The sequence below is a fragment of the Streptopelia decaocto genome (genome assembly GCF_964273445.1).
Source record: "Streptopelia decaocto genome assembly, chromosome: 1".
NCBI classification, from domain to species: Eukaryota; Metazoa; Chordata; class Aves; order Columbiformes; family Columbidae; genus Streptopelia; species Streptopelia decaocto.
In genome coordinates, this window is record NC_138663.1 from 3563037 (window position 1) to 3589207 (window position 26171).

General features: G+C 44.5%; 1 protein-coding gene across 2 annotated transcripts in view; it reads left to right on the plus strand.

Annotated features, from left to right (window-relative positions):
- The window catches only part of PLXNA4 (plexin A4), a 493956-nt gene that overhangs the window by 306613 nt on the left and 161172 nt on the right, over positions 1 to 26171 (plus strand). For both annotated transcript variants that reach the window (XM_082068193.1, XM_082068191.1), the window contains exon 5: positions 20019 to 20119. In XM_082068193.1, the coding sequence (XP_081924319.1) occupies positions 20019 to 20119 (101 nt within the window). The remainder of the gene's footprint in view (positions 1 to 20018; positions 20120 to 26171) is intronic.

The following is a 26171-nucleotide window of genomic DNA, read 5'->3' on the forward strand; positions in this document are numbered from 1 at the left end:
GTCCTGCTGGCCAAATACATAGTGATTGAAGGGACCTGGGAAAAGCAGAGTGGAAAGGGTACACATGAAAAACAGTTTGTTAAAGGTGGAATTGCACTCCGACCTTATTGCTTTCCCAGTAGACTGTCTGTGCATTTTGTCCTGAGCTTATCACCAGCCAGCAGGTAGAGGAGCTAAAGGATGCTCTGGGAATTCAACTCCATTTACCATGTTTGGGTCTGTTTCTCTAACTACCAGTAGATGTTTTAATTTCCTTCCCTTTGGTGGATGGTTTGAAGAGCATCTCTCAATCTTACCTATTCTTCTCCTTGGCTTCTGAATTCATGAAGGGTGAAAATTAATTGCCCTTATTCACCATTTTTTCAATTAAAAATGTGAATCTCTCTTGGGTTTTAGTGGTCTGTTATAACAGAGCTAATGATTTCCCAAGCAGGAACAGAGTAGCTGGTGCTGCAGATAGATCTCCCAGATTTCTGCTTGTTAGTCTGTTATCAATGTTTGTCAACAATATCTATTTATCCAAATGATGATCTATTTGAGCTTATTCTGTGTCAGACCCTTCATCTTCAGTGCTTTGGGCCTGAGGTCCTGCTCACCTCCTACCCCTGCAACTCTCCCAAATAAACTACTGCCACAGGTATTTTCAGCATAACACCCGATCCTATAATTCATTTCTAAGTTCAGTTGCATAACTTGCAAATTACTGGAAATTTTCTACTCCCTCTCTGACATGCTGAGCTTAGTAACAGCTGATTACAATCTGTCGGTGCTTGATGAATTATATTCAGTGAACCAGCATCTCCCCATGGAAGTTTCTTCTGCTGGTACAGAAAATCCCAACCACATTGCAGTGACTCTGCAGGTTAATCATGGGAGACAATTTTCCCAGGACAATGGATAAGGTGGTTATTTATATTTTTCCTCTCAAGCTTTCATTCTGAATATCATCCATGGAGATGCATTTACAAGCAAAGGTAGAAAAACAAACAAACAAACCAACTAAAAAAACCCGCATCAAGTTTTGGAGTTTAGTGCTTTAATATGATATTTAGTTAAAAAAATAAATTAACCTAGAAGTTTAGAAGAAGTCTTAAATGCAGTTCTTCAGATTATAAATTAGTTTATAGGTATATAAAGGGCTTATAAGAAAGACGGGGGCAGACTGTTGACCTGGACTTGTTGCGATAGGACGAGGGGAGATGGTTTTAAACTAAAGGAGGGGAGATTCAGACCAGACATAAGGAAGAAATTTTTTATAATGAGGGTGGTAAGAGCCTGGCCCAGGTTGGCCAGGAAGGTGGTGGATGAACCATCCCTGGAGACATTCCAGGCCAGGCTGGACGGGGCTCTGAGCAACATGAGCTGGTGAAGATGTCCCTGCTCATGGCAGGGGGGGAACTGGACGAGCTTTGAAGGTCCATTCCAAGTCAAAATAGTCTGTGATTCTATGGTTCTATCTGTTAGAGAATAGAGAGATACCTGATACTGGGTCTTGCCTTTTGTAGGATGCTTGAATTTTATGAAGCATCTGGCTCACCTTGACAGCAGAAACAGGAAACAGAGAGGGGTGGATATTAGGTTTTATTAAGTCTGTCAATTCCTAAGTAATTAAGGAAGCTTTTTATACAATCCAAACTTCAAACTCATGCTTTAATCCTGGTTATTTTACCAAAATGGTTTTTTAGTGAGTCCTTATGCTTAAAAGCACCCTTGGGGATTTGCTGCCCATCTGTGTGATGATGGGGTAGCTGGTGGCCTTTAGCTCTGCTTCTTGCTGCATCCATCTCATCATTCAAAGAATAAACCTTCTGATAAATGACAGTGTCAACAAAAAGGTTAGTATTTTTAAAAGCTAGATAGATCTTTATTTAGCTGCCATTTTGTGGCAGCCATGCAGTCATATTAGGAGGAGTTTGCCAGTTTGTAGGTTGACTAATTGGTCTCCACGCTATCATTTTCAAGTAGAGCCATGCATCAACTTCTTGACAAATTGTACGAAAAATAAAAATCACAAACAAAGCCAAGAAACGGAGAAGATGATACTAAACTATGACTAAATACTCTGTTGAAATGGAATTTTACTGAGATCAGAACAGTAAATCAGACCTATTACGAGTCATAAGAAAATTAAGTATTTAGATTCTTTTTTGAAAGGATTCAGATTTCTGCAGAAAACAGACATGGTTTTGGGCATAACTGTTGAGTCAATTTAAGTTTTATTTTAAAAAACCCTATTTTGATGAATTTTAATAGGATACTCTGAATTAAAATTTAGGAATTCAGAAGAGGTCAAGTAGTAGAGGCTACCAGTGATAATCTCATTGATACTACAGGGCATTTAAATACAAAAGCTATTACCATAATTGCCTATATAAGAAAGTTTAGGATTCTTGTTAGCTGAGGAATTAGTAATGGAAAATTGTAAAATTTGCAATAATGGAAAACAAACAAGCAAATAAACAAACAAACCGAGCCCAAAAAACAGGCAATAGAAAAAAAAATGGAAAGGGAACAACATTTAAAATGGCAAGGAGATCATTAATTCCTTGGCTTTGGCTGTCTTCCAGATCCCTTAGTGTAGCAGGTGGAAACAGAGGTGAAAATTCCCCTTGTACTGTTCTCATTAACACACTGCACTTGGGCAGAGCAGGCACTGGAGGATGCGATTCGGTTTTGGTTGTATAGAATTCTTCTGTGGATGGTGATCAGACCTGGGCTTTTGGAAGATCTCTCTGAAGCCTTGTCAACATGTTCTTTTTTTGCATTCACCTTGGTTTCTTTTATTTATAAATATCACTGTTTTCCAGGGCACCTCTCTAGTATCTTGGAGCAAATCAGTAGGATAGGATCAGGGGCTTTTTTCAAGCTTAATCAGATGGGAATTCAATTAGTTAGTCTCAACTGGCTAAATACCTCTTATGCCGCCAATCAACATTGTCTTCCTTCCCAATGTTTCCAGTATCACGGATGCTCTAAATCTGTAATGCACTGCAAAACAGCAGAAAATTCAGATTCATGCACTAACATTTAAGGGTGCTGTGATGGTCATTTCACTGTGAGTTGTCTTAAAAATCTATACCGTAAATAGTTCACTAAAGGTCCAATATAAAACCCCAGGAACTATATGTGTAAAACGGGAGCCTAACACAGCAAACGAATTGCTGGAACATTCATGCATCAGCAGAAAACAAACCCGCATTTAGGGCGATGATAAACTTCATCTCCACTGTCTGTATGGCTAATCTAGAAGTAGCAATTCATACTTGTCTTGCAAATATGGCAATTACTGTAGCAGTCCCATTATAGGCCTGGTCGCTGGGTCAGTCCACTTGTCTTCTGAAATCTATATCCTGATTGAGAAAATGTAGTTTAAAGCTGAGCAAGATGAAACCCATCTGCAATAATAATAATAATAAAAAGTTTTCACTTCACGTCAGGCCTGTATGCCTAGCTAAGCTCTTTTCAGCCCGGACTGACAATTATCATTGAAACTACTTGGCGACTACTTATAAATTCATAGAATTGAAAGCCAAAAGAGACTGGTGTGATTGTCTAATGTGATCTGCATAACTCAGGTCACAGAACTCTTCAGGGAGATGTCTGCTCTGAGCCCCCAGCTCAGCAACACTGTGTATCTTTTAGGAAAACAAACCAGCTGAGCTGAATTTTCCCAGGGATTCAGTACATGACTTTTCAAACATCCACCATTAGCGCCAGGCAATCCCGAGTCCCAGAGCTTCACAGCATCCTTGTGAGCTGCATATATGCTCTAACTCTTGTTGTGCACACCTAAAAAAATGTGCACCAGATTCATCCCACCTCCCACATAGGCTTTCTTCATAAGTAAGGAAGAGAAATAATCCTAGATGGTGTTTATGTCCCTTTCAGAGATGCTTTGGGTAGGTGAAGTGAATTGGATATTAAATAACTTGTGCTGATCATAAAATAGTTTGGGTTGGAAGGGACCTTCAAAGGTCATCTAGTCCAACCAATGTCTCTGGCCATGATGGGACTTCAGCTGGGCTCCTACCCAGCTGGACTTCCCTCCTTCATGGATTCTTTCTGTATCCAAAGGTATAAATAAGATCTCAGAATCACACAATCACACAATCACAGAATCGACTGGGTTGCAAAAGACCTCAGAGATCATCAAGTCCAACCCTTGGTCCAACTTCAGTCCATTTACTAGATCATGGCACTAAGTGCCATGTCCAATCTCCAAACAGAGAAGGATGTTCGGAGATACTGATTCAGGAGCAGTGGCTGAAACAAGAAATAAAATAAGTACAAACCATCACTTTTCCTTCAAAGCCCTTGGGACAGATATATATAAAACCTGTGTGTCCTTTGGAGGAGATAAAGGAACAAGGGCATGAGCCTTTGTGTTTTTCTAAACCATGAGCCAAAGGGTGATATTATAACTCACAGAGTTAAAGCAGGAGATATACAGCTCTCCTCAGGTAAAATCCCAAGCAACTGGAAGGAAACTCTCCTCCCCACCTATTATTTTGGTGAGATTTGAAACTGATCCTCAGCTGTCCTCTGGTTTTATTATATGTTCCTAATTTCTTGCTCTCCATAAGGGCTGAGAAAAGCACTCTCCGGATTGTGCAGGTGAGGGTTTTTCTCAATGCCTGCTGTTCGGTTAATAAACCGGAGGCAGGGATTGCTGTTTCTGGAAGAGGCAGGCTGTAATCCTCGCAAAGCAGAGATAATATTGTTCCTTCAGGACGTACATTATTGCTGCCACATTACGTGTGTGCAGATAGGTAAGAGACAGACAGACAGATATCACAGGTCGGTAAAAGACAGAGAAAAGCTGTAGTTATAATTTTACGGTTCACTGGTGTGAAATGGAGTCCGGTAAATAAAAAAAATGTTCCCCACAGCCCCTTTCTGTACGGTGTAAAACTGCCAGCGCTTGCAAATGCCGTTCGCTGGCTGCCAGGGTTGCACATAAGTGTGTATGGGACTGTGCACACACGTGTCTGCACGGGTGAGAGGGAGCGTGGTGCTGGGTAATCAATACGTCCTATCTCCTCTGCTGATCCGATGGGTGTTGTGAGCACGTTGTGGCTGCAAGGAGACCAAACCCAACACACAGACCTCAGGGGAAGGGATTTCAGCTGCCCTAGCTTTATTCAACTTATAGAATCATAGAATAGTTTGGGTTGGAAGGGACCTTCCAAGCTCATCCAGTGCCACTCCTGCCATGAGCAGGGACATCTTCACCAGCTCAGGTTGCTCAGAGCCCTGTCCAGCCTGGCCTGGGATGTGGCATCCACTACCTCTCTGGGCAACATGGGCCCATTTTATCCCCCCTAGCATAAATAATTTCTTCCTCAAGTCTGGCCTGAATCTCCCTCCTTTACTTTAAGACCATCACCCCTTGTCCTGTCACAACAGACCCTGCTCGAAAGTCTGTCCCCATCTGTCTTATCAGCCTCTTTTAAGTCTGGAAAGGCTGCACTAAGGTCTCCCAGGAACTTCTCTTCTCCAGCTGAACACCCCAGCTCTCTCTGCCTGTCCTCCCAGCAGAGCTGTTCCAGCCTTGGATCATTTTTACGACCTAATCTGGACCCTCTCCAACAGGTCCATTTGACCACTTTGACCTGTCTATGCATCAGAGGTTTAATCTTTTCTTAAATCAAGATATACATGGCTGTAGCAGTATTTAGATAGTGGCTAGATTTTTTTAATAAAACTTGTGTCAATTCTCACACCAGTAAAGGCATACGTTTATTTGACCTTGGGGCAGACAGTTCAGTGCTGTGCCCAACTTTCTTCAGTCCCTGATACTTTTTGTCCCCCATCCCCTTCATGAATGTCTCTGAGGACTGCAGGTGAAGAGTGTTGGCAATTTTGTGCCATGTGTCTGCAGTAGCTGGACAAAAGGAAGAGAAAAAAGAAGCAGTAAGGAGGTCGCTGCTACTGCTGTGAGACAGGGTGTCAGATCACTGAGCTCTACAAGGATGCTCCAAACTCTTCGAAGCCACTGGTTTCTTTTTGGGATGTGGATGAGACCTGGATAAAAGGGTCCAGGAGGGTCAGTGGGGTCCTGACAAGAGGCACACATGTTGGTTGGAATGCTGGTTGTATTCCTCCTGCTGGGAGGTGCTGAGGCTGCCCTGGCACTGAGGGAGTTTCTCTGTCCCAGCTGCTGGAGGCAGATAGGAATCATAGATTCACAGAATCATTTTGGTTGGAAGAGACCCTCGAGATCATCAAGTCCAGCCATTAACCTAAGACTGTCCCTAAACCATGTCCCTAAGAACTCATCTATGCAACTTTCAAACCTCTCCAGGGATGGTGACTCCACCACTGCCCTGGGCAGCCTGTTCCAATGCCTCGCAACACTTTCCAGGAAGAAATTGTTCCCAAGATCCAATCTAAACCTGCCCTGGTGCAACTTGAGGCCATTTCCTCTCATCCTGATGCTTGTTCCTGGGGAGCAGAGCCCGACCCCCCCTGGCTCCAAGCTCCTTTCAGGCAGTTCAGAGATCAGAAGGTCTCCCCTCAGCTCCTGTTCTCCAGCTGAACCCCCCAGGTCCCTCAGCCGCTCCCATCACACTTGTGCTGTAAGCAGTAGGAGCGAGTCCTCTGAGCTGCATGACATGGCTTGTGATTCAGAGAATCTCTCCAAAGTCTTGGCCTTAGTCCTTGCTTTAATTTCTTTCCCCTTGCATCCTGTGCCAAACAAGCCTCCCTTCTTCTTTGTGGTCAGGGACAAAAAGGTATTTTTGGGTTGGTATTCTTTCTTCTTGCATGGAGCGGTGTGCACTGTGAAATGCACCTGAGCAAATTCCCCAGTCCAAATCAGATTGTGGGCTTTGTAAGGGATGCCCACAAGGGAGGCAGGTGTAATAAGAGACGCGAAGCCGGCGTGGTTTTGATCTTTGAGGTGGAGGGCTCGTTTAAGGTGCTTCAGCGGGTTAATCCTGCTCCCTTTCAAGATGCCAGTTTGAGAACCACCTGGATGGAGTCAGCAAAGGCTTTGTGGGGTCCTTTGGGTCTCCGTGCTTTATGCATGGGCCAGCTGGCAGCGTTCATCTTGCAGCCATCCAACACCGTCACCCTCTCCAGATCTTGTCATTGCCCCCCCCCAGACAACACTCCTGCTCCGCAGCAGCTTTTGTGATTTTAATACCTGGCAGCAAGGAGCTGAAATGAGATCTCGCTATTTCACATGGTACCAAAGAGCTACTGGGGAGTGTTGGAGCCCTTAAATCAGGTTTGAATCAGTTATCTACAGGGACAAAAGTTCTGTTTCTCTACAGATCCTCATGCCAGCTGTTTTTTTCCCCAAGAAATCTGGGCGCTGTGTATGATTTTCCATAAAAAGAAAGGTGCAGTGGGAGTCTCAGCCTTCTGCTTTGGCTGCAGAAGAATACGAAGAAGTTACAGGAGAGCAAAGGAAGGAGAAACTGATGGGAGAAATGAAGAACCTTGTATGCTCCTGCACAAGGGTAGAGATCCGTGCATAGGCCTGAATTCAGAGTTATAAGCAGCAGTCAGGAGTAACAAAGACCCATTCATGCTTATTATTCATGTTATTATTCATTGATCTTATCTAACTTGAGGCTATTTTAGAGAGGTGCAAAGCTTTAATACACAGGCACTGGATAGTGCAATGCCCCTCTGAGGGCAACTTCACACACCTCAGACTTGAAATGCCCTTTATTAAATATCCTAGGGAATATATTCATAATTTAGATGCATCAGTGAGACCCCTGCTTTAGTGATTCATGATGGTTAGGAGGGATAATATTAAGTAGTAATGTCCTTGTATAAGTCTGAAGCTTCTGCTTCCTCCTGAATTGGACCAAATGGCAGTTGGTCAGCATGTTTTTATGAAAAATAGGATTTTTTTCATTCTTTTAGGAAATACATGATTCTTTAAGGAAATAATGAAGTTTTTTGTTTGGATGCTCTGTCTTTACTTTTCCATACAGCACTTGAGTCAACACCACAGCCTATTCCCATTAAAAAATAAACCAGCTAAAAATAACAAAAGACATCTCTGAAATGTCTTAATAGTTGGCAGGTCTCAAAGAGCCTGAGGGTTTCCCTAGTAGTATTCTCTAGGGATCAATATTGGGCCCAAAGCTATTGAAAATTTTCATGAATGAGCGGAAAGTTGATATTAAATCCTGCGGATAAAATATTCAGTGGTGGAATGATTAGCTCAGCATTAACGATGATTAGGACAGAGCGTGACTTTGGCTCCCTCGAACAAAACAAATGCAAACTTCTCTGTCTCGTAAGAAGGAATGTAGGTCAGGCTGGAAAGTGGGAGACATGTCCTAGAAAGCAATGACTGAAACGGATGAGCAGGATATTCCTTTACATCCTTGAAAAGGGTTTTTCATAGTCCAGCCCATAACAGAAATGAGCTGACACCATCCTGCATCCTCAGAGGAGTGTAAGAGAGTACACAAGTAGTAGTCATGCTCTGCACTCAGTTCTGGAATCTCCTTTTGTAAAAGAGAGATAGGAAAAAGAGCACTAAAAGCCCACAAAAATTATTTGTAGGGAGCAGGAAGGCACGATTTCCTCAAAGGGATTCAAAAAAGCTCAGTTTTTTAATTTGTCAGAAGGAATATTGAGGAATGACAAGATGCGTGTGTCTGAGCACCTTCATGGGGTGAAAACAACAGGCTTAAAGGGCTCTTCAACCTAAAGAAGCAAAACAGAATAAGAATCAGTGGTTGGAAGACGAGGCCCAAGAAATTAATATTAAAAGTAAGGCATGTACAAGCTTTCTATGGTGTGAGTGATTAATCACTGTAACGTACTGCCCATGAAATGGAGGATTCTCCATTTCTTGGTATATTCACACTGAAATGGGAGGTCTTTCTGGGCAACATGCTTCACCTGAAAACAGATTATTTGGTTCAATATAAGGGTAGATCACAGTATCACAGTGTGTTTGGGATTGGAAGGGACCTCAAAAGATCATCTAGTCCAATCCCCCTGCTGGAGCAGGAACGTCTAGGTGAGGTCACACAGGAACATGTCCATGTCCATGTCATTTTAAGGCAAGACAAATGTCTGAGAAAGCTGGGAGAACATGTAGTGCTTGCTGAACTTGATTATGCACTTAATCCATTGAAATACAGGCACCAGGGACTGGGGTGGAGCAACCCTCATTGCACTCGGTAGGAATTCTGCATTTCAAGCCCTCCATTAATTAAAGTATTGCAGAGAGGGAGCTGGGCTTTGCCAGGAACAACTTCTCACTTATTCCACACTGCAACAAAAGCAGAGATATCTAAAAGGCAAAATATATATGCACCAAAACAGTTGCCTTCATCTCTGCCTGGTTGTTGTATTTTTGGCAGCACTAATTACCACCCAAACCTTGAGAACACACCGAGCCCTCACAGGCATCAGCTGTGTCTGGTTTTCTCTCTCATTTAATAAATAGAGACATACATTAAATGGCTTAGGAAGAGCTCACTTCACATTTTCTCCCTGGATTTTGGTTAACTCTTGACTGAAACACTCAGTAATGTTGTTGGTGCTGAGTGCTCTGGAGAGGCACATATAATAACCATGGGAAGTCCCAATTTTGTGTCTCTAGGTTGGGCTGGTGTATGTTTTATGCAGCACAGGGTGAGCTGCAAGCAAAGGTTATCATGGCTTTCCCTGCCTCAGATCTTAAGTTTTTGGTTTGCAGATTAACTGGCGTGACCTCAACACTCTTCAGCTGATGCTATCACTCCAATTGATGCCGCCTGTGGCGAGCTGCAAGCTGCGGAGCTCGTGTCAGCTGAGATTTGGTGGCACTGCATGGAGAATGACTTATAAAAGTGGAGAGAGGAGAAAGGTTGAAGAGAGGAGTAAGTGTGAGGGAGTAAGTGTCTGGGAACAAAACAAATGCCAATTTTTGTGGTGAGAAGTGTGTCCTGTGAGGAGCTGCGTGAAGCTCAGTATATGCTCACGTTGCTAAAAGCAATCAAGTTCACACAGCTTTATGAGTTACCTGCCATTTGCTGAGCCTGTCGTAAAGCAATCTTAATCACAGCTTAAGCTGATGTGTTTTCTTTCACAGCTGAGATAAGCCTGAAGGATATGCATGGTCAGGTGCCTCAAGCTGAGAGGTGGACTCTCTTAAATGCAGTAGCTTAATAGCTTTTGATGGTGTGGTCAAGAGCCTGAGAATTCAGAGAGGAGAGAGGTGAAGAAAGCTACAAAGAGAAGACCTAGGGCACCAGGTAGCTTTTGCTTTTTGCCCAACATTTGACTAACAAAGGTAAATAAATGGTCTAAAGAGAAAGGGAAGCAGGATGGCCAGCAGGACCAGGGTAGTGACTGTCCCCCTAGGATTGGGCACTGGGGAGGCCAAACCTCAAATCCTGGGGTCAGTGTTGGGCCCCTCACTACAAAAAAGCATTGAGGTGCTGGAGTGAGTTGAGAGAAGGGAACGGAGCTGGTGAGGGGCTGGAGCACAAGTGTGATGGGAACAGCTGAGGGACCTGGGGGGTTCAGCTGGAGAACAGGAGCTGAGGGGAGACCTTCTGATCTCTGAACTGCCTGAAAGGAGCTTGGAGCCAGGGGGGGTCAGGCTCTGCTCCCAAGGAACAAGCACCAGGACCAGAGGAAACGGCCTCAAGTTTCTTCCTAGAAAGGACTGTCAGGCAGTGGAACAGGCTGCCCAGGTGGAGTCACCATCACCAAAGGTATTTAAAAGATGCATAGATGAGGTTTGTAGGGACATGGTTTAGTGCCAGAGTTAGGTTATGGTTGGACTCAATGATCCTGAGGGTCTCCTCCAGCCAAAATGATTCTATATTTCTATGACCGGAGGTATGAAGTGGTTTCATGTGGAGTGTGACTGAAGAAGCAGGAATTCCCCAGCATGGGAAGAAGTGAGCTGGAGTCTATTGTTCAGAACGGTGAAACTATGAATGGCAGAAGAGGATGGATAGGAAGTGACTGTTCGTCACATCTGCAAATACAAGAATTTTGGGGCATGAAATTAAACTGTTGAAAATCGAGTCCTGATCAAACCATAGGAGATGATTCCTTTGAGCAGTGGGCTTTAGAACTCTGAAACTCACTGCTAAAGCAGCTGTGGATGCAAAAAGTCAATGTGATTTTAAGGATAAACCAGAAAATTAGAGAAAGATCTGTTCAGGTTATGGAATACAGACACACAGGACTCAGAAGTTCCCCTCACTGAAAATAGCCTACTGTGGTCATTTCATATATGCTTACCCTGTTTTTATGCTCTCCTTAGTGCCTTAAGGCCATGGCTAAAGACAAGAACGGGGGTGTGTGGAGTGTTGATCCCAACCGGCGTAGCTGTTTTCATGTGCTGTTACAGGGAATTTTAAGTCTGGTCACAACTGAAGAAAAAGGCATTTTTCAAACTGTTTGCCACAATTTCTGCATCTTGGTAGCGTGTGTAGGGGTCGTATAATCCTGCATGAGGGAATTAGATCAACGCGATCAATCCTTCATGAACCGCATGGCTTGTCAAGTGGTGGAGCTAGAAATCCAAAAGGGGATGTGGGTGGCTGGGGACAGAGCTTAGGCTAAGGCCCTCCAGGCAACAAGATGAAGACATCTTCACCCAGGGAGAAGACGAGGGTACAAAGGTGGGGTTTGGAATGGTGGGAGGATTAAATCAATGAGAACTGACAACAAGGAGACACAATAAGTTACCCAGGAGGGCTGCTAAGGTGAATGAATCTGCAGGAAGATGCTCCTTGATAACTGAGGGTGAAGATGGGAACATCTGGAAAGATGGTGGAACAAGGTGACCTGGAAAGCAGCCAACATCATTAGAAACAACTGTTAACTTTTCCCTCTGTGTTTTAATTGTTCACGCCTCCATCAGGAGCCTTCAAGTGATGCTGGACTTTAAGAAAGCCCATTGCAGTGACATAAATTACATTACAGGTCCCAATTAAATCTATATATAAACTTTATAGAGCCTGTGTAACGATCTATCCCTTGCTCAGCAGGCATGCTTCAGCAACCACACAGGCACTGGCTCTCATTAAGCCTGGGCTGGCCCTGCATTAATTATAACAAGAATATCTTGATATTTTGAAGGCTTTGAACACAAACATTTAGCCAAACCTCACTTGTTTTACAGTTTATAAACGGAAACATTTGACTGTGGTGAAAAAAGATTTAGCAGTAAACAAGGCACGGAGGATCCGAAGCTACCTGAACTTGGCAGGGAGAAACACAGATTGAATATTACAGGCAGAGAAAGTTGGCCAGGGCTGATGGTTTGCTGGGTGATTAAGAAGGTGGCTGGTTTCATCAGGCTTGGGTAAAATCACTTGACACTCCTTCCACACCTCTGAGGTGGCAAAGTGTGATTTTTACAAGGGACAAGGCTTCCTAATAAACTTCTTGCCTTGTGTAGAGAGTGCATCAGCATGCCAATGGACGCACTGTTGCTATTCCAGCTGAGGAAGTGTTTAACATTCTTGGTAAGGAAAAAAGACAGTGAATTCAGAGGAAAACTTGAATTATATTCAATGCTGAAACATCTCGGCATATATTGCTCTATTTCCAGGTCTCCAGCCGTTCTTGTAGCAGGTTGGTGTGTCCCTATCTTCTCCTCAAGCATTGATGCTTTTGGGAGAAGAGTCATTATTATGTTATGGTAGATTCCTTTGAATAAGGGACAGGGTGTAGGCTGAGCAGTTATGAAGGGGGAACCTGGGAAGTCGCCAAGCCTTTGAGAAAAGGACTGAGATAATCTTTGTTATCCGAGTGCCTGTTCCTTTGTAAATAAAGCCAGAACAGAGGGCAGGAATGAGCTTGGATCCAGCAAAGCACAAGGGTTGTATTTACAGAGCAGAAGGTGAAAAGCACTTGTTCAAACACAGTCCGTGTCATCACACAAGGTCTTCTGAGTTTCTGGAACAGATTTTTAGCTATGCAATGTAGTGGGTTTCTTCTATCACCTCCTAGTGATTAAAGACGATGTATTTTGTATTGTGACTTATTTTTCTGGTGCTACCATTAGGAAGAGGGGAGAACTTAGCATATTTAGGGATTGTTTGCAGTGGCAAAATTAAAGGAATAGCAGAAAATTAAGTATGGCATAGATGTGGGATTCCCCTCACCCAGTGTTCACTGTGTGTGTTGTGTCTCCATCTGACCTGGCTGTCTAGACTTCTTTATCTTCAGTGGATACACATAAGAACATTCAGGGTGTGATTTATCTCATCCCTGGGTGGACATTTAAAACAGAGATCGGACAAATCTTGCCTTGCAAAAGGTCTGTCCTTCAGCAGAGCCTGGGTTTCCAACTTAGACTCTGATGATGCAGAGAGACTTTGGTGAGAGGGCAGAGCCCTTGCTTTGCACTTCTCCTGTGACAGAGTTGTTCCCCACAAGCTGCAAGATTTACAGTCTTGATGGATCAGAAGTGAAGCCTTCCCAAAGTCCCCAACTTGGCTTTTCTGAGCCAGCAGTAAAACAGGCTCCTGCCAAGGGAGGCGTAGAGAAGAGAATTGGACCACAAGAGGTACAAAGAATCTCATAATGAGAGCATCTGATGGGAACTGACATCTCTTATCCTTACCTTAAATGGTTCGGGGATCTTGGCATAGAGGCTGTGGGCATCAAATCCTTCTGTATCTCTTGTTGCTTTGCTTCTGTTCATGTGAGTGGTGTCTGGTTGTGGCTGACATTTGCTCTGGCAACCCCATAGTGAAGATTTCTCTCACCAAAGATGCTCAGGACAGCTCAGGGCAGCAAAGAGGAGTGGAGGAGAAGCAGCACACATACAGCTGTAGGTAGGAAGCCCTTTGTGAACAAGTCTATTTGCACAGGTAATTTACCCTGCCACACAGCGGGACATTGGCCCCCTGCTTAATTATTGTGTCATTTGTCCTTGACAGCTACTGCTGCTTCCAATTAACTCTCCTTAATTAAAACCTCCAGTTTTCCAAGTATGTAAGCATGGATTTACTGGGGGGAGTGCTACAATGAAGAGCTTGGGGGTGTCTGATGAGAAATGACATTCCCTGTCCTAGTGGGACCAGCAAATTATTTACTTATCATACTGGAGTGGCAGGCTGGAATCAAACCCAAAACCTCATCTATATTCCCACAGGAGCATCTCCTCTCCCAGTAGTTTTACATCATCTACATCCAAGTCCTGCTTCTTACCAGTATAACTAACATGCAGTTCAGCTCCCTGGGCTTTTATTTTCTGTGTTGCTGCTTTTTGGTGAGTTTGCAAATCAGGTGGATGAAGCACAGGGGCTCAAACAAGACAAGACAAATTCAAGGTACCTTTGTCCATAATTCAAGCCAAATTAAAACTGATATTCTGGGATGCCAGGCAGGTGACCAAACATCCTCACTGACCCTGTTTAGGGTGCAGAACCTGGTTCCGCAGATGGTCTCTTAGGTGTTTTTTGTCTTGCACTTTTTAATAAACTGTATTATTCTGAACACTCTATTCAAGGCTTTGAAATCAAATAAGCTACTCTCTCAATCTTTCTGCAGTTTTTGGGGGCTGGCTGAGTCTTGAAAGATAGCAGCATTCACAGAACCCACATGGCTTGACAGAGTCACTGTTTAGTGTATTGGAAACGTATCTTTTGACTGTTGGGAAGGAAATTGGCTACTTAAGATGCCTTTTTGTACATTTAAATTAACTTAGTCCATCAGACTGAATAAACCCTGCCACTGTATTAACATCCAATTATAACAGCAGAGATTGAGCAATGATTCACTTTTCAACCAGAATGTTGGCAGTTTAAGGGGGAAAAAAAAAGTAATGTATATTGAAATAAAAAAGTCAAAAATGGGAGCCAGAAAATTTTGACTGAGCACATAGCAGGAGCTTTTGTGAATATATAATGGTAGAAGCGGGAGCCTAATTTGTAACAGGATTAGCTGTTACTGTCTATCAGATCCAAAAACCTCAATCATTTTGTTTTAAATGACTTTCTGTAACTCATTCACACTAGAAACAGAGGATGGAAGTGAGGCAGGGAGCTGGAGAAACTGCAGTTTGGGATTTAGGCTGGATCAGAGGTGAGGACAGAATTTAGGCTGGATCAGAGGTGAGGACAGGCCCAGTGTTGTGTGAAAAGCCCTGAAGTCGTATGTAGCAGGTGAGCTCTGAACTGCACAGCAGTCTGCACGTTTTGCCAGATTTTTCAGGATGTCCTTGTGAGCCAGAAACTCGTGAATGATTTCTTTGGGGACCTGTGAATTAATGGGATGATGAAGTGAAATATCTCTTCATCTCCTGCTGCAGCCACGACAGCTGGACCTGCTCGTTGCTTCCTTGCTGCCCTTGAGAAGGACATCAGATTCACTTACCACTTGGCCATCTCACCCTGGATAGCTGCGGATAGGAGGCAAGTCTAGACCAGGGATGTCAAACTCATTTTCACTGGTAGCCGTATCAGCCTTGTGGTTGCCTTCAAAGGCCTGAATGTAATTTTAGGAGTGTATGAATGTAGGCGTAGTTGTGTTTATACAGTCCTAAAATTGCATTTGGTCCCTTGAAGCACAACTGCAAGGCTGATGTGGCCCTCGGTGAAAATGAGTTTGACACCTCTGGTCTAGATGGTGAAGCTGCCTGAGGGATACAGGTCCTGACATTTTGGTCTGCCCTGTTCAAGCAGGGTGCTAGTGGTCAGGCTTCTGGGTCTTTCATGGCCCCCACTGCACAGCAGTCATCTTGGAAATCTCATGGTGGGCTGGCTGCTCTGGAAATGCTGCCTACCTCAGAGATGGTCAGAGATCATCTGTCACTCTGGTCTGCTTTGACAGAGCCTTGGAAGCATAGCATCTCCTAGATGTCCAATAATCAGCTCTTTTGTGGACTTCTTATGAGAACTTGCTCAGGTGCCTTAAGCCCACATCTTCAAAGATATTTTTCTCGGGGGGGTTCAGCTTGGAGAATAGGAGGCTGAGGGGAGATCTCACTCTCACCAACTGCCTGAAAGGAGGTTGTAGCATGGAGGGTGTTGGTCTCTTTTCCCAAGTAGCAAGTGATAGAACAAGAGGAAATGGCCTCAATTTGCACCAGAGGAGGTTTAGGTTGGGTATTAGGAAAAATTTCTTCCTGGAAAGGGCTGTCGGGCATTGGAACAGGCTGCCCAGGGCAGTGGTGGAGTCACCATCCCTGCAGGTGTTCAAAAGATGTATAGATGAGGTTCTTAGGGACATGGTTTAGTGCCAATGTTGGATTAACTCTTGAACTCGATGGTCTTGCTGGTCTCTTCCAACCAAAATGATTCTATGATTTAGATAGCACTTCAGCTGTATGAGACCTCATTTTCAGCCTCAGCTTTCATTGATCAACTGGGGATATGTGCTTTCTCACATATGAGATATAAGTCCTTAAAACAACAGCAGTCTCTTCTTACATCCATACATTGCTCTGGCACAGTAAGGCCAAAATATCGGTTAACCCATGACCAGTGCAGGAATATAAATGACTCCAGCCTGGCTCATAGTGACCCCAAATGAAGGATATCCTGCTTTTCATAATCCTCTGTCTGCTGAAACTCTAGTTATATTTGCTGCAAAATGTTGACTCTGAGTTCCACCCCGATGAAAGCTCAGTGGTAGGGAGCTTCAGCGAGGCTGAGAAATGACCTTGAAAAGTTTGTTCGACTTTCCAAGGATGGAGAAGGGGTGGAAGAAATAATGACAGTGTGGTTTACAATGGAGATTTCAACCTTCAGTGCTGTCTAGTCCCGTCATCGCTGTGAATAATGGCAAGGCACCGTAATTGGGAGGTTGCATGGACTTTTCTTTTTCACATATTTTAGGGGCAGCATAAAAAGCTGACTGCTCTCAGGGGGCACGGTCAGTTCTCAAAACTTTCAACTTGGAAAGCTGAGCTGAATTAATTACAGTTTATGTTCCAAAGGAAAATAAGACCTCTGATGTGCCTTATTTGCTTGATGTTCTTTTTCTTTTCAGCTAACGACCCCAAGGTGGCTTTCCTTTCAGTCGCAGCTCCTTTGTTTTTTGTAGTTTCTTTCTTTATTAATTAGAAGGTCTGACACTTAACAGCCTAAGACATTTATCAGCATGGTACAATTTTAATTATTCTCACAATAAAGCTACTTGAGGTGAACTCGTAAAAGGTCTCATATAGCAGGAACAACATGTAGCAATGCAAATTGTGGCACAGGACACCTCCTATTCTGGTGTGCTTGATGTGATGTGGGATGCAGCTTGGTGCAAGCTCATACTGTATAGTCGTGGTCTCTGGGATAGCAATGCAAGCAAGGTGTGCTCCTACACAACATACAAACTCTACCCTATAGAGACTGAGTACCCTAAATACACTAAAAAGGAAGCATTTCTGCAAATATGAAGATCTGGATCCCTAGGAGGTTCCTCCTGCCTTTGAAAGGAGCTTGCATATCCTTTGACAGCTAATTAAATAATAATAATAAAACCTTCAGAGAACACATTTTATCTACTCCTTTTGTAGCAATTTATGAAGCAATAACAAATTTCTGTCCTCCAGGACTTCTTCCTTGTACATATATTATAGTCACAAGTGGATTTTGACTCAGAGTATTCAAACCCAACATCAATAGATGTTGGAAAATTGCATGTTCTGACATAAACTTCTTAACCAAGGCTCACTTCTATAAGACAGATGTAAAGTAGCTCAGAAACCAAGGTTCAGAAAAACTGTCTGTGGCTAATGAGGATAAATCGAGCAGCAACATATGTTTAAATGAGGGTAGTTTGGGTAGGAACTGCATCCCTAATCCCAACTGTGTTTACAAATTTTTAATTACAAGGAGGAGATTACACAATCGATTGCATCTGGATCAGGAACAGATTTACAGTCTTTTGAAACTGAATTATCTGCCTCTTCTGCAAATACTCTGATGTTCACAGTGAAGATGTAGTCCCTAGATATAGATGCCTAGATGGGATCAAGGGAAAATAACTCACAATATATATTTATCAGGTAGAAACAACAGGTGGCAATGGCCAACATAAGAAACTATAAGGTCTTCACCCCTTGATATCTTCTTGTAAAAAGTTATATGTCTTTTTAGAACTTGGATACAACAGAGACTATTGGGTTCAATATAATTCTGATTGGGTGAAATCCTGGAGCAGATAATTTAGATTTGATGAATCGTTGATACCTTCTTGACCTGAAACTTAAGAAAGGTAGAACAATCACATCCATGGCCAAACCATCTTACCTTTGAACCTTCTTGATACCTACAGAAGCTGGTATTCATTCATTCCTTCTCCCAGTCTTCCCATTTTTGTTGCTCTCTGGTCTGTCCTGAAAATAGTCTTACACTCAAGGCAAGAGATTAAATTTAACAAAGATGTTTTTATGGTGTTTTGTTTTGTTTGTTAGTGGTTTTTGTTGGCGGTGGGTTTTGGTTGGTTGGTTGGTTGGGGCTTTTTGGATTCTCCTTTTACATAAAATCTTTCAGTAGCTACAGTTTGTTTCTTTGGGTGACTTGACACAGGCAATGGTGCAATGGTAAATAAATAAAATCATATTTCTATCTGAAGTTTTCTAAAGCTACTACCACCTGCCAGAGGTAAAAATACAGATTTTCAGTTTTTGCTCATAGACTTTCTACTGCCATGTGGGGTGTCTGTGTAGGGGTTAGAAAGACAATTTCTGATACAAACAGAAAAGGTCTTCATAAATAGCTGGATTTTTGCCTGACAAATTTATATATAAAAGCCAGTTCTTGATTCATTTACAGATGCAATCAGAATGAATCTCAGTCTATCACTTCACAGCTCAAACTCTCTTGAATGTTGCACCAAATAAAAAATTGTCACTAGGACCCAGGTGTATTCTCTTGTCATTTGTCACAAGTAACTGTTCTGCAGTTTATCGCTGGCAGTTCTCAGTGGTGTTTCATCAGGATAATACCACACTATATCATCTGAAGGAATAAACCCTCCCTGCTGACATGAGCTGGGGTGAAGGCACTGGCAATTGACTGTATATTATAAGAGATCTCTGAGGCTCATTCAATGGAAAAGAGACTATCAGGTCCAAATTGTATGTTTGGCTTTAAAAGAAGTAAGGGGCTTGCAAAACCTAATAGGAATCAAAAGGCTCTGGTCCATCAGACAGGAGGTCAGGCTCACCAGTTCATTCTGTCTTTGAAATCTCTGACTGAAATGCTTTAATTAAAAAGGAAGAAATAAAAAAAATGCAGTGTTTTGGTGCTAGGTGGGTGTTTCAGGTCCATCTCTAATGCCTTCTGAGCTGCAAAGTCAGGGTGACAGCAAGCTCATTCAAAGCTGGTGGCCTTTGTCCTTTGTGTGCTGGGAGCAATGTCTCCAAGGATGGGACAAATGATGTTTGGAAAGATGTGGGGGAAATGGGGAGGGGATCTAATGCTCTCCTGGGACTGGTGGTGGTTCAGGCAGTTGTGGGAGGGAGAGAAAAGACATCATGAGACCTCAGTTCTTGCAGGGAGCCAGAAAACAATGGGGTCTACCACCAGAGTGTAGGAGAGCATCGAGATCCATCAAGTTTCATTTGCTGCAGAAGATCACATGGCGTTTAATTACCTCAAGGTACCAGGTCCCCACATGCTGCACACAGCCTGCCTGATTTGCTTATTCCCTGTGAAACTGTGCAAGTGAGGTCATCTATTCAAGGCCAGGCTGGACTGTGTTCTGAGCAAACTGATCTGGGTGAAGATGTCCCTGCTCATGGCAGAGGGGTTGGACTGGATGAGCTTTGAAGGTTCCTTCCAACCCAAACTATTCTATGATGCTACGATCTATAGCAATGAAGTGTGAGAGACCATGGGGAAGTGGGGGAGGCCACAAGAGTTCTGCTCTGAACAAGGTTTGCACAAGGTTGAACTCTGGGGCAATCTGCAGCCGTGTGCCATCATCTGCCCTACACCTACGGAGCTCTGGAGGGATGTCCCTTTAGGAGGACAGGCTCCAGGGGAAGAAGACGGGGAAGGTGGCCACTCCACCAAGTCATTATGGGCATTGCAAAGCCCTGTGAAAAGCCTCACAGGTTGTCCCCTTTCCTCTTGCAGCTCACCCGGGTGCCCGTGGAGTCGTGTAGCCAGTACGAGACCTGCAGCGAGTGCTTGGGCTCAGGAGACCCTCACTGTGGATGGTGTGTTCTTCACAACACGTAAGTACCTGCTGGTGTTTGCCACTGTCCCAGCTCTGCTTTTTCTGCAGCCATCTTCCCCCATGGCTGAGATAACACACGTCAGAGCTGCAAGATGCTGTTTCAGTCCCTGGCTAAGGCAGGTGAGCAAATGAGACATGCGGGAAGCTCCAGCAAGGACTCTGTGACTTGCTGGGGGAGACTTTGTTTAACCAAGAAGCATTTTTTGGAAGACTAGAGAAGAGAAGGGTGGTAGATACTGGTCAGATCTCCTCAGCTACCTGATGCACAGTCTGCTGACTTCACCTGTCCACCCTGATGTGCTTTGAATCAAACCCTTCAGCAGCTCTTCTCTAGGTGACAATGACTTTCTGGTTTCCATTGTTTAAGGCAGTTTGGCTCTGACTCTCAGCCCAGCTCAGACACTCATCTCTGCATCTCCAGCTTTCCACTGCTGACCTCAACCTCTCCTCTTTCAGACTTATCATGATCTCAGTCACCCTTAGAGAGAAATCAGGTCCCTGTAAATATCATGGGGTTCACTACACGTTAGATTTCAAGGGGACATTATGGTTCATATGCTTACCGTGGGAAAACATTGACCCTGAAGTTGAGTATTTGTCCTCTGTGGGTCAACTCAGCTGTGCCAAATGAGGACAAATGAGCTAAACTGTTCATTTGGCTTATCTGGCCAGGATGCTGAGAAAATCTGTCTGAATCCACATCCTTGGGCTTCTGTATAACAGGCCAAGCAGGCACTTCAGTTCACCATTTCATTATTCAAGAGTACAACGCAAGGAGCACTGGATCCAGGTGTCCTCAGGACTGGGAGATTACTTCATTGGCTTTGTTTTCTGTAGGCTTTTTAATGATGCTATTGATCTTGAAGTTTCCCCTCTGCAGCCTCCACTGCCAGTAATCTCCTGAGGAGAGACCTCTGCCAAAGCCGTGGAGAAGGAGGTGTCAGGTTGGCTGAGCTCCTGGCTCTGAGTGGCAGGGTGGTCTCATTTGCCAAGAACCTCTCAGCAGAGACCGTGGCTGGAAAGTGCACTGGATCTGTCTAACCAAATGTCGCCAGCTGAGCGTGGCTCTGCAGGGTGCTGTCACTCCAAGGCTCACAATGTCCTTGGCAGCGATGGAGGGTTTTTCTGATGGACCCTGCTCTTGCAGTGTGTCTGTCTTCTCCTGCTGAGTTCACCTCTGTATTCTTCCTGTTGCATGGCAAACTCTCGTGGTGGAGACAGTGATCCAGTTGAAGTGATCCTCTTTGCTACCTCTCTTTTTTGGAAAGGAGGAAAAGGGAACAAACCTCTGCCATACTCCAACCTTCTTTGGATGCTCTTTAGCTTGTGTGACCCTCATCCAAAACCATGACAGTATGCTTAATTTCTGATCAGATCTAGGTGACCCAACCCAAAACCTGTCCAAAAACTTGGCTCAGGCTCTGGAATTGTTTGAAGGATCCTTGGAAAACCAGTCCTGAGTTGTGGTCTGGTAGGCATGAACCCATGAAACTTTCACCTGCTGACCTGAAGAGACTTCCAATTGATATACAGTTCTATAGTATGTTTCCATCTCATCCTTCATCCATCCTACAGAGCACTATATTTTGCTGTCAATAGAGGGGCAGCACAGACTATCTGCAAGTAGTGTAGGCAAGCATGAATTTGGTTGTTGATTGTACCACAGCAACACCAGATATTTCATCTCCTGCCATCCAGGGTCAGTGGCAACAAGCAATCAATACACCCAGCAATAAATCCCCAAAAGGAGAGAAAAGGGCCAGAGACAACTGCAGATTACCCAGCAGCTCATTGTGGAGTGTCAGAAAGGTGACAGCTGGTGGCGAGCGAGAGTGGCAACATGGACTCGACTAGAACAAGAAAACCCTGTACAAACTTGGTCCTTCAAGGGGAAATTTGGCCTCACAGTCTGAGCCTGGTTGATGACACAGTCCCCACGTCCTCCTTTCTCTGGTCACTTAACCTCTGATTCCTTATATGAAAAAGAGGCACCTCTTATTTGTGTACTTTGCAGCAAATTCACTGAGATTAATTCTCTGTGGATTTTTTTTGAAGCAGTTGGAAGAAAAATGTGACCAAATCCCTCTCCGGTCTTTTCCTTTCCCCTCGTTTCCATTGTAGTCAAGAAATCTAATTTCCAGTCCCAGTTTGGAAGGTGTTTTCAGGGCAGTTTTGGGTGTAGTGCTATAAGTCTCAGTTTCCTCATATTTCTAGTCAGTTCTGAAAGCAAATGAGGGATTTATATCCCATTCAACAAGGTTTGGCTGTTCAGCATATTCTGGGTAAAAGTGCCATAATACTGAGTCCCTTATTAGAAATTTTTGCATATTAGAATCTCTTAAGATTCATTAACAGACTTTTCCTCAGGTGAGATGCATTGTTAATGGCTCCTGCACAGGGATATCTGGGGAAATGTGCCAACAGCATTTCCCCTCGTGAGTGCTAACTGTTCCCACTTCCTTCCCAGTCAGGAATCCCAGTGCCTTTCCAGTGATGTGGAGCTGATGCGGGAACTGTTTTGTGGATGGGACGGAGGAGGCAGTCAGGCTGTACAAGACCAGGGGTAGAATGGTACTGAAACCAGTCTATGGGTAAAGCCATGCCTTTCACTCTTCTTTCTCCTCCAGTATAAACCATCAAGAAGAACACTGGTAGACTGGTGAGAGCTGCCAGATGGGGTGCAGTGTCTTTCTTTCTCTCTCTCACGCGTGTCTCTGTTATTTTGGGATTTATGGTCCAAGGGCCGACGCAGACCCTTTTTCCCAGACCTCCCCCCATTTCCAAGCTATCCTGCCATGTGAGAGATCCGGGGATGCTTGGGGACGGCTCTCCATCCATCGTCTCTCAGCGGGGCTGGGCTGTCTGTGTGGAGGGCGGCGTGCCAGGGCTCAGGAATCGATTTCCACGGCTCTGCTGTCCTAACCTTACACTGAGAAACTCGAGTCCGCTGAGAGAGAAAGAGGCAGACAGACCCACAGACGGCTGCAGGAGAAAGGAGAGGGGGAGGATTGATTGGCTTCTACCCCAAGAAGAGAAGAGACGATACAGAGCAGGTCACCGGAGCTTTTCATCGCTGTATCTTTAGCCCCGATCTTGTCCCCCCCTCTCTTTCCCTGCTATAGCTGAGCTCCCCTCCTGGGCTCTGTTCAGGTCTCTTTAGGCAGCGATGAATCATTTAGTTGGTGTAAATTGAAAATGTGGCGCTCAGTTGCCGCATGGGTCTCCAGGGGATTGTGAGGGGCCAGGGTGGGAGCAGGGGGGAGGAACCAGGCTGAAAAGCTAATAGCTGGCACGGAGGGACTCGGTGCCTGGTCGCAAGGTCAAAGCAATGTCACCAGCCTGAACGGGGGACTATAGAGAGGGATGAGAACAGAACAAAGTCTCTTCGAAGCCTGAAATGAATTGCAGCTTCCTTCTGTGTCCAAAGATGTCATTCATTATCTGACCACCTCTCTCAATTCCTCTGGCAAGTTTCTTCTGTCTTCATTCGTATCCAGACTACTAGCCTCCTCTACCTCCTTTCCCCCTCATGCAAAATCATAGAATCACAGAATAGTTTGGGTTGGAAGGGACCTTCAAAGCTCATCCAGTTCCCCCCTGCCGTGAGCGGGGACATCTTCAGCAGCTCAGGTTGCTCAGAGCCCCGTCCAGCCTGGCCTGGGATGTCTCCAGGGATGGTTCATCCACCACCTCCCTGGCCAACCTGGGCCAGGCTCTCACCACCCTCAGGGGCAGCAATTTCTTCCTCATGTCTGGCCTGAATCTCACCTCTTTCAGCTTAAAACCATCACCCCTTGTCTTATTGCAACAGGCCCTGCTCTAAAGTGTGTCCCCATCTATCTTATTGGCCTCTTTTAAGCATAGAAAGGCCACAATAAAGTCTCCCCAGAGTTTTCTCTTCTCCAGCTGAACACCCCAACTCTCTCGGCCTGTCCTCCCAGCAGAGCTGTTCCATTCCTCTGGTCATATTGGTGGCCCTGCCAAGGGGCAGAGGCTCTTTGTCCCCCAGATATGGACAAACTCTTTTGTAGCTTTCGCTCTTCCTGCCTGCCCAGCACCAGCTCCAGAGCAGACATTGAGAAGCCCCTGCCCCATGTACACATAGTGACCGTGCAAATTTTCAGCCATGCACAATGGGTTGTTAAACACAACCCAGAAACAGCCGCCAGCAGGATTAGTATTTGGGGAGGAAGAGCAGCAGCATCCCTACAAGGAGAGGCAACACTTTTTAAAGGAGAAATATGCCGATCTTGCTGGGAGCAGGAGGGACCTGTCCCAGGTTCTGCCTCTACAAGATTTTGACTGTGCTACTTCATTTCACAGAATCACAGAATGTTAGGGATTGGAAGGGACCTTGAAAGCTCATCCAGTCCAATCCCCCTGCCAGAGCAGGAACACCTAGATGAGGTTACACATTTCATCCTCATGTAACCTCTGTCTAATTCTGGGATGAACAGTCAAACAATCATCCCCCCAGGCACCAACCTCCTTCTGCTCTGGAATCTGCCCTTACTGTTATGGGAACTCCTTGACCAGCAGGTCATAAGATGCAATCAGAGAGGAAAACAGTCCCATTTTCTGGGAGGACTTGTGATATTTCAAAACTTTTTTTTTTTCCCCACTAATTTTTTTAATATGAAATGTTCTTGAAAGCCGTTTTAGAAGGGGCTGATACCATTTAGTAATTGGAGAATGATTCATTTAGACCTCAGCAGTTATTATTTTGGGACTTTATTTCAGGTTTTAGGAAACCGCTTAAGATTTCAAAATAAAAAGTCACTTTGCAGTGAAGTGTTACTTTTTTTTTTTTTAATTAAAAGGAAACATTTGGGCATCTGTGATTTCTTCCTGCCCCAGAAGTCTTAACCAGCTCTAGAGACTGAGCAAAGCAAGACCATCAACAAACACTGTTGGTTTGGAGGAACTGACATTTACTGCAGAGGGAAGAGGGTTTGTTTAAGCATCTCCAGTCTGTTCCACTGTGGATGTAGCAGAGCCAGAAGTTGGCTCTGCTCTCTGCACTCCTCTGTTCATCTGTGGGGAGCTACATGTGTCCTTTTTGTGTCCTTCTGGCACCCAAGAGACTCACCAAGGGACCCAAGTTGGCTTTCACTGGCTTTGCTCTCCACTTGCACCCCAGTTGCAGAGCACATGCCAGGAGAGGCCTTCCTGCTCCTGAAACATGGGAATAGGATGCAGTGGCCTTCTGTAGACATCCTCACCCCGTGAATGAAGCAATGACAGAGTGATTTTAGATATGGGTCACATCAGCCGCCTTCCTGGATCCTTTCAGTGGGTTCCGGGTTGGTCAAGGGTTGAACAAAATCTGGTACATGCAATTACTCAGGATGAGTTGACCATGGATTAACTGCATAGCTGCAACAGAGGAGATGGTGTTTATGAGATGCATGAGAAACCATATGAGGGTTTTTGTGTTCCTTTACAAAAGCACAGCCTTGTTCAGAAGGGTTTTACGCTGTCCTCTGGCAGCAGACACCTGCCCCAGCATCTGAGAAGTTGCCCTCCATGTCCTTCTGCCCTCCAGCTCTTCCTGTCTGCCTTGTAGCTGCAGGATGCTTATGTACCCAGAAATTACCATTCTCATTTCTAACATGCGGTGTAAGGAAAAAGGCACTTGAGCTGTTTTCTAGGGAGTGAAGGATTAGTGTAGAGGGGGAGGGAGGTTTGTTTTCCATCCTCAGACTCATTGCCAGACCAGGGTAAAAAAAAAAAGGAAAAGTTACAAAGTGCAGCTCCCGCTGTCTCGTCTCAGCAGGTAACCCGATGCGATGCTGCTTGCAGAGGCTCATTGATCGTCCCTGGCTTTAACTTTCTTGGTCAAAGTCTTCTGAATCACTAGAGAGTCTCGGGTAACCTAAGCCGCCTACAGATGCTGCAATAAGACCTTTTTTGAAGAGTCTTTTGCTTGCTTGACTTTCTGCCACCTGAAAGACTGTGACTGACTTTCAGGCTGAGTTGTTTTTTTTTCTTTCTTTCTTTCCCCTTCACCTCCTCTCTTTTCCTTCCCAGTCTTTTCCTTGACACACACA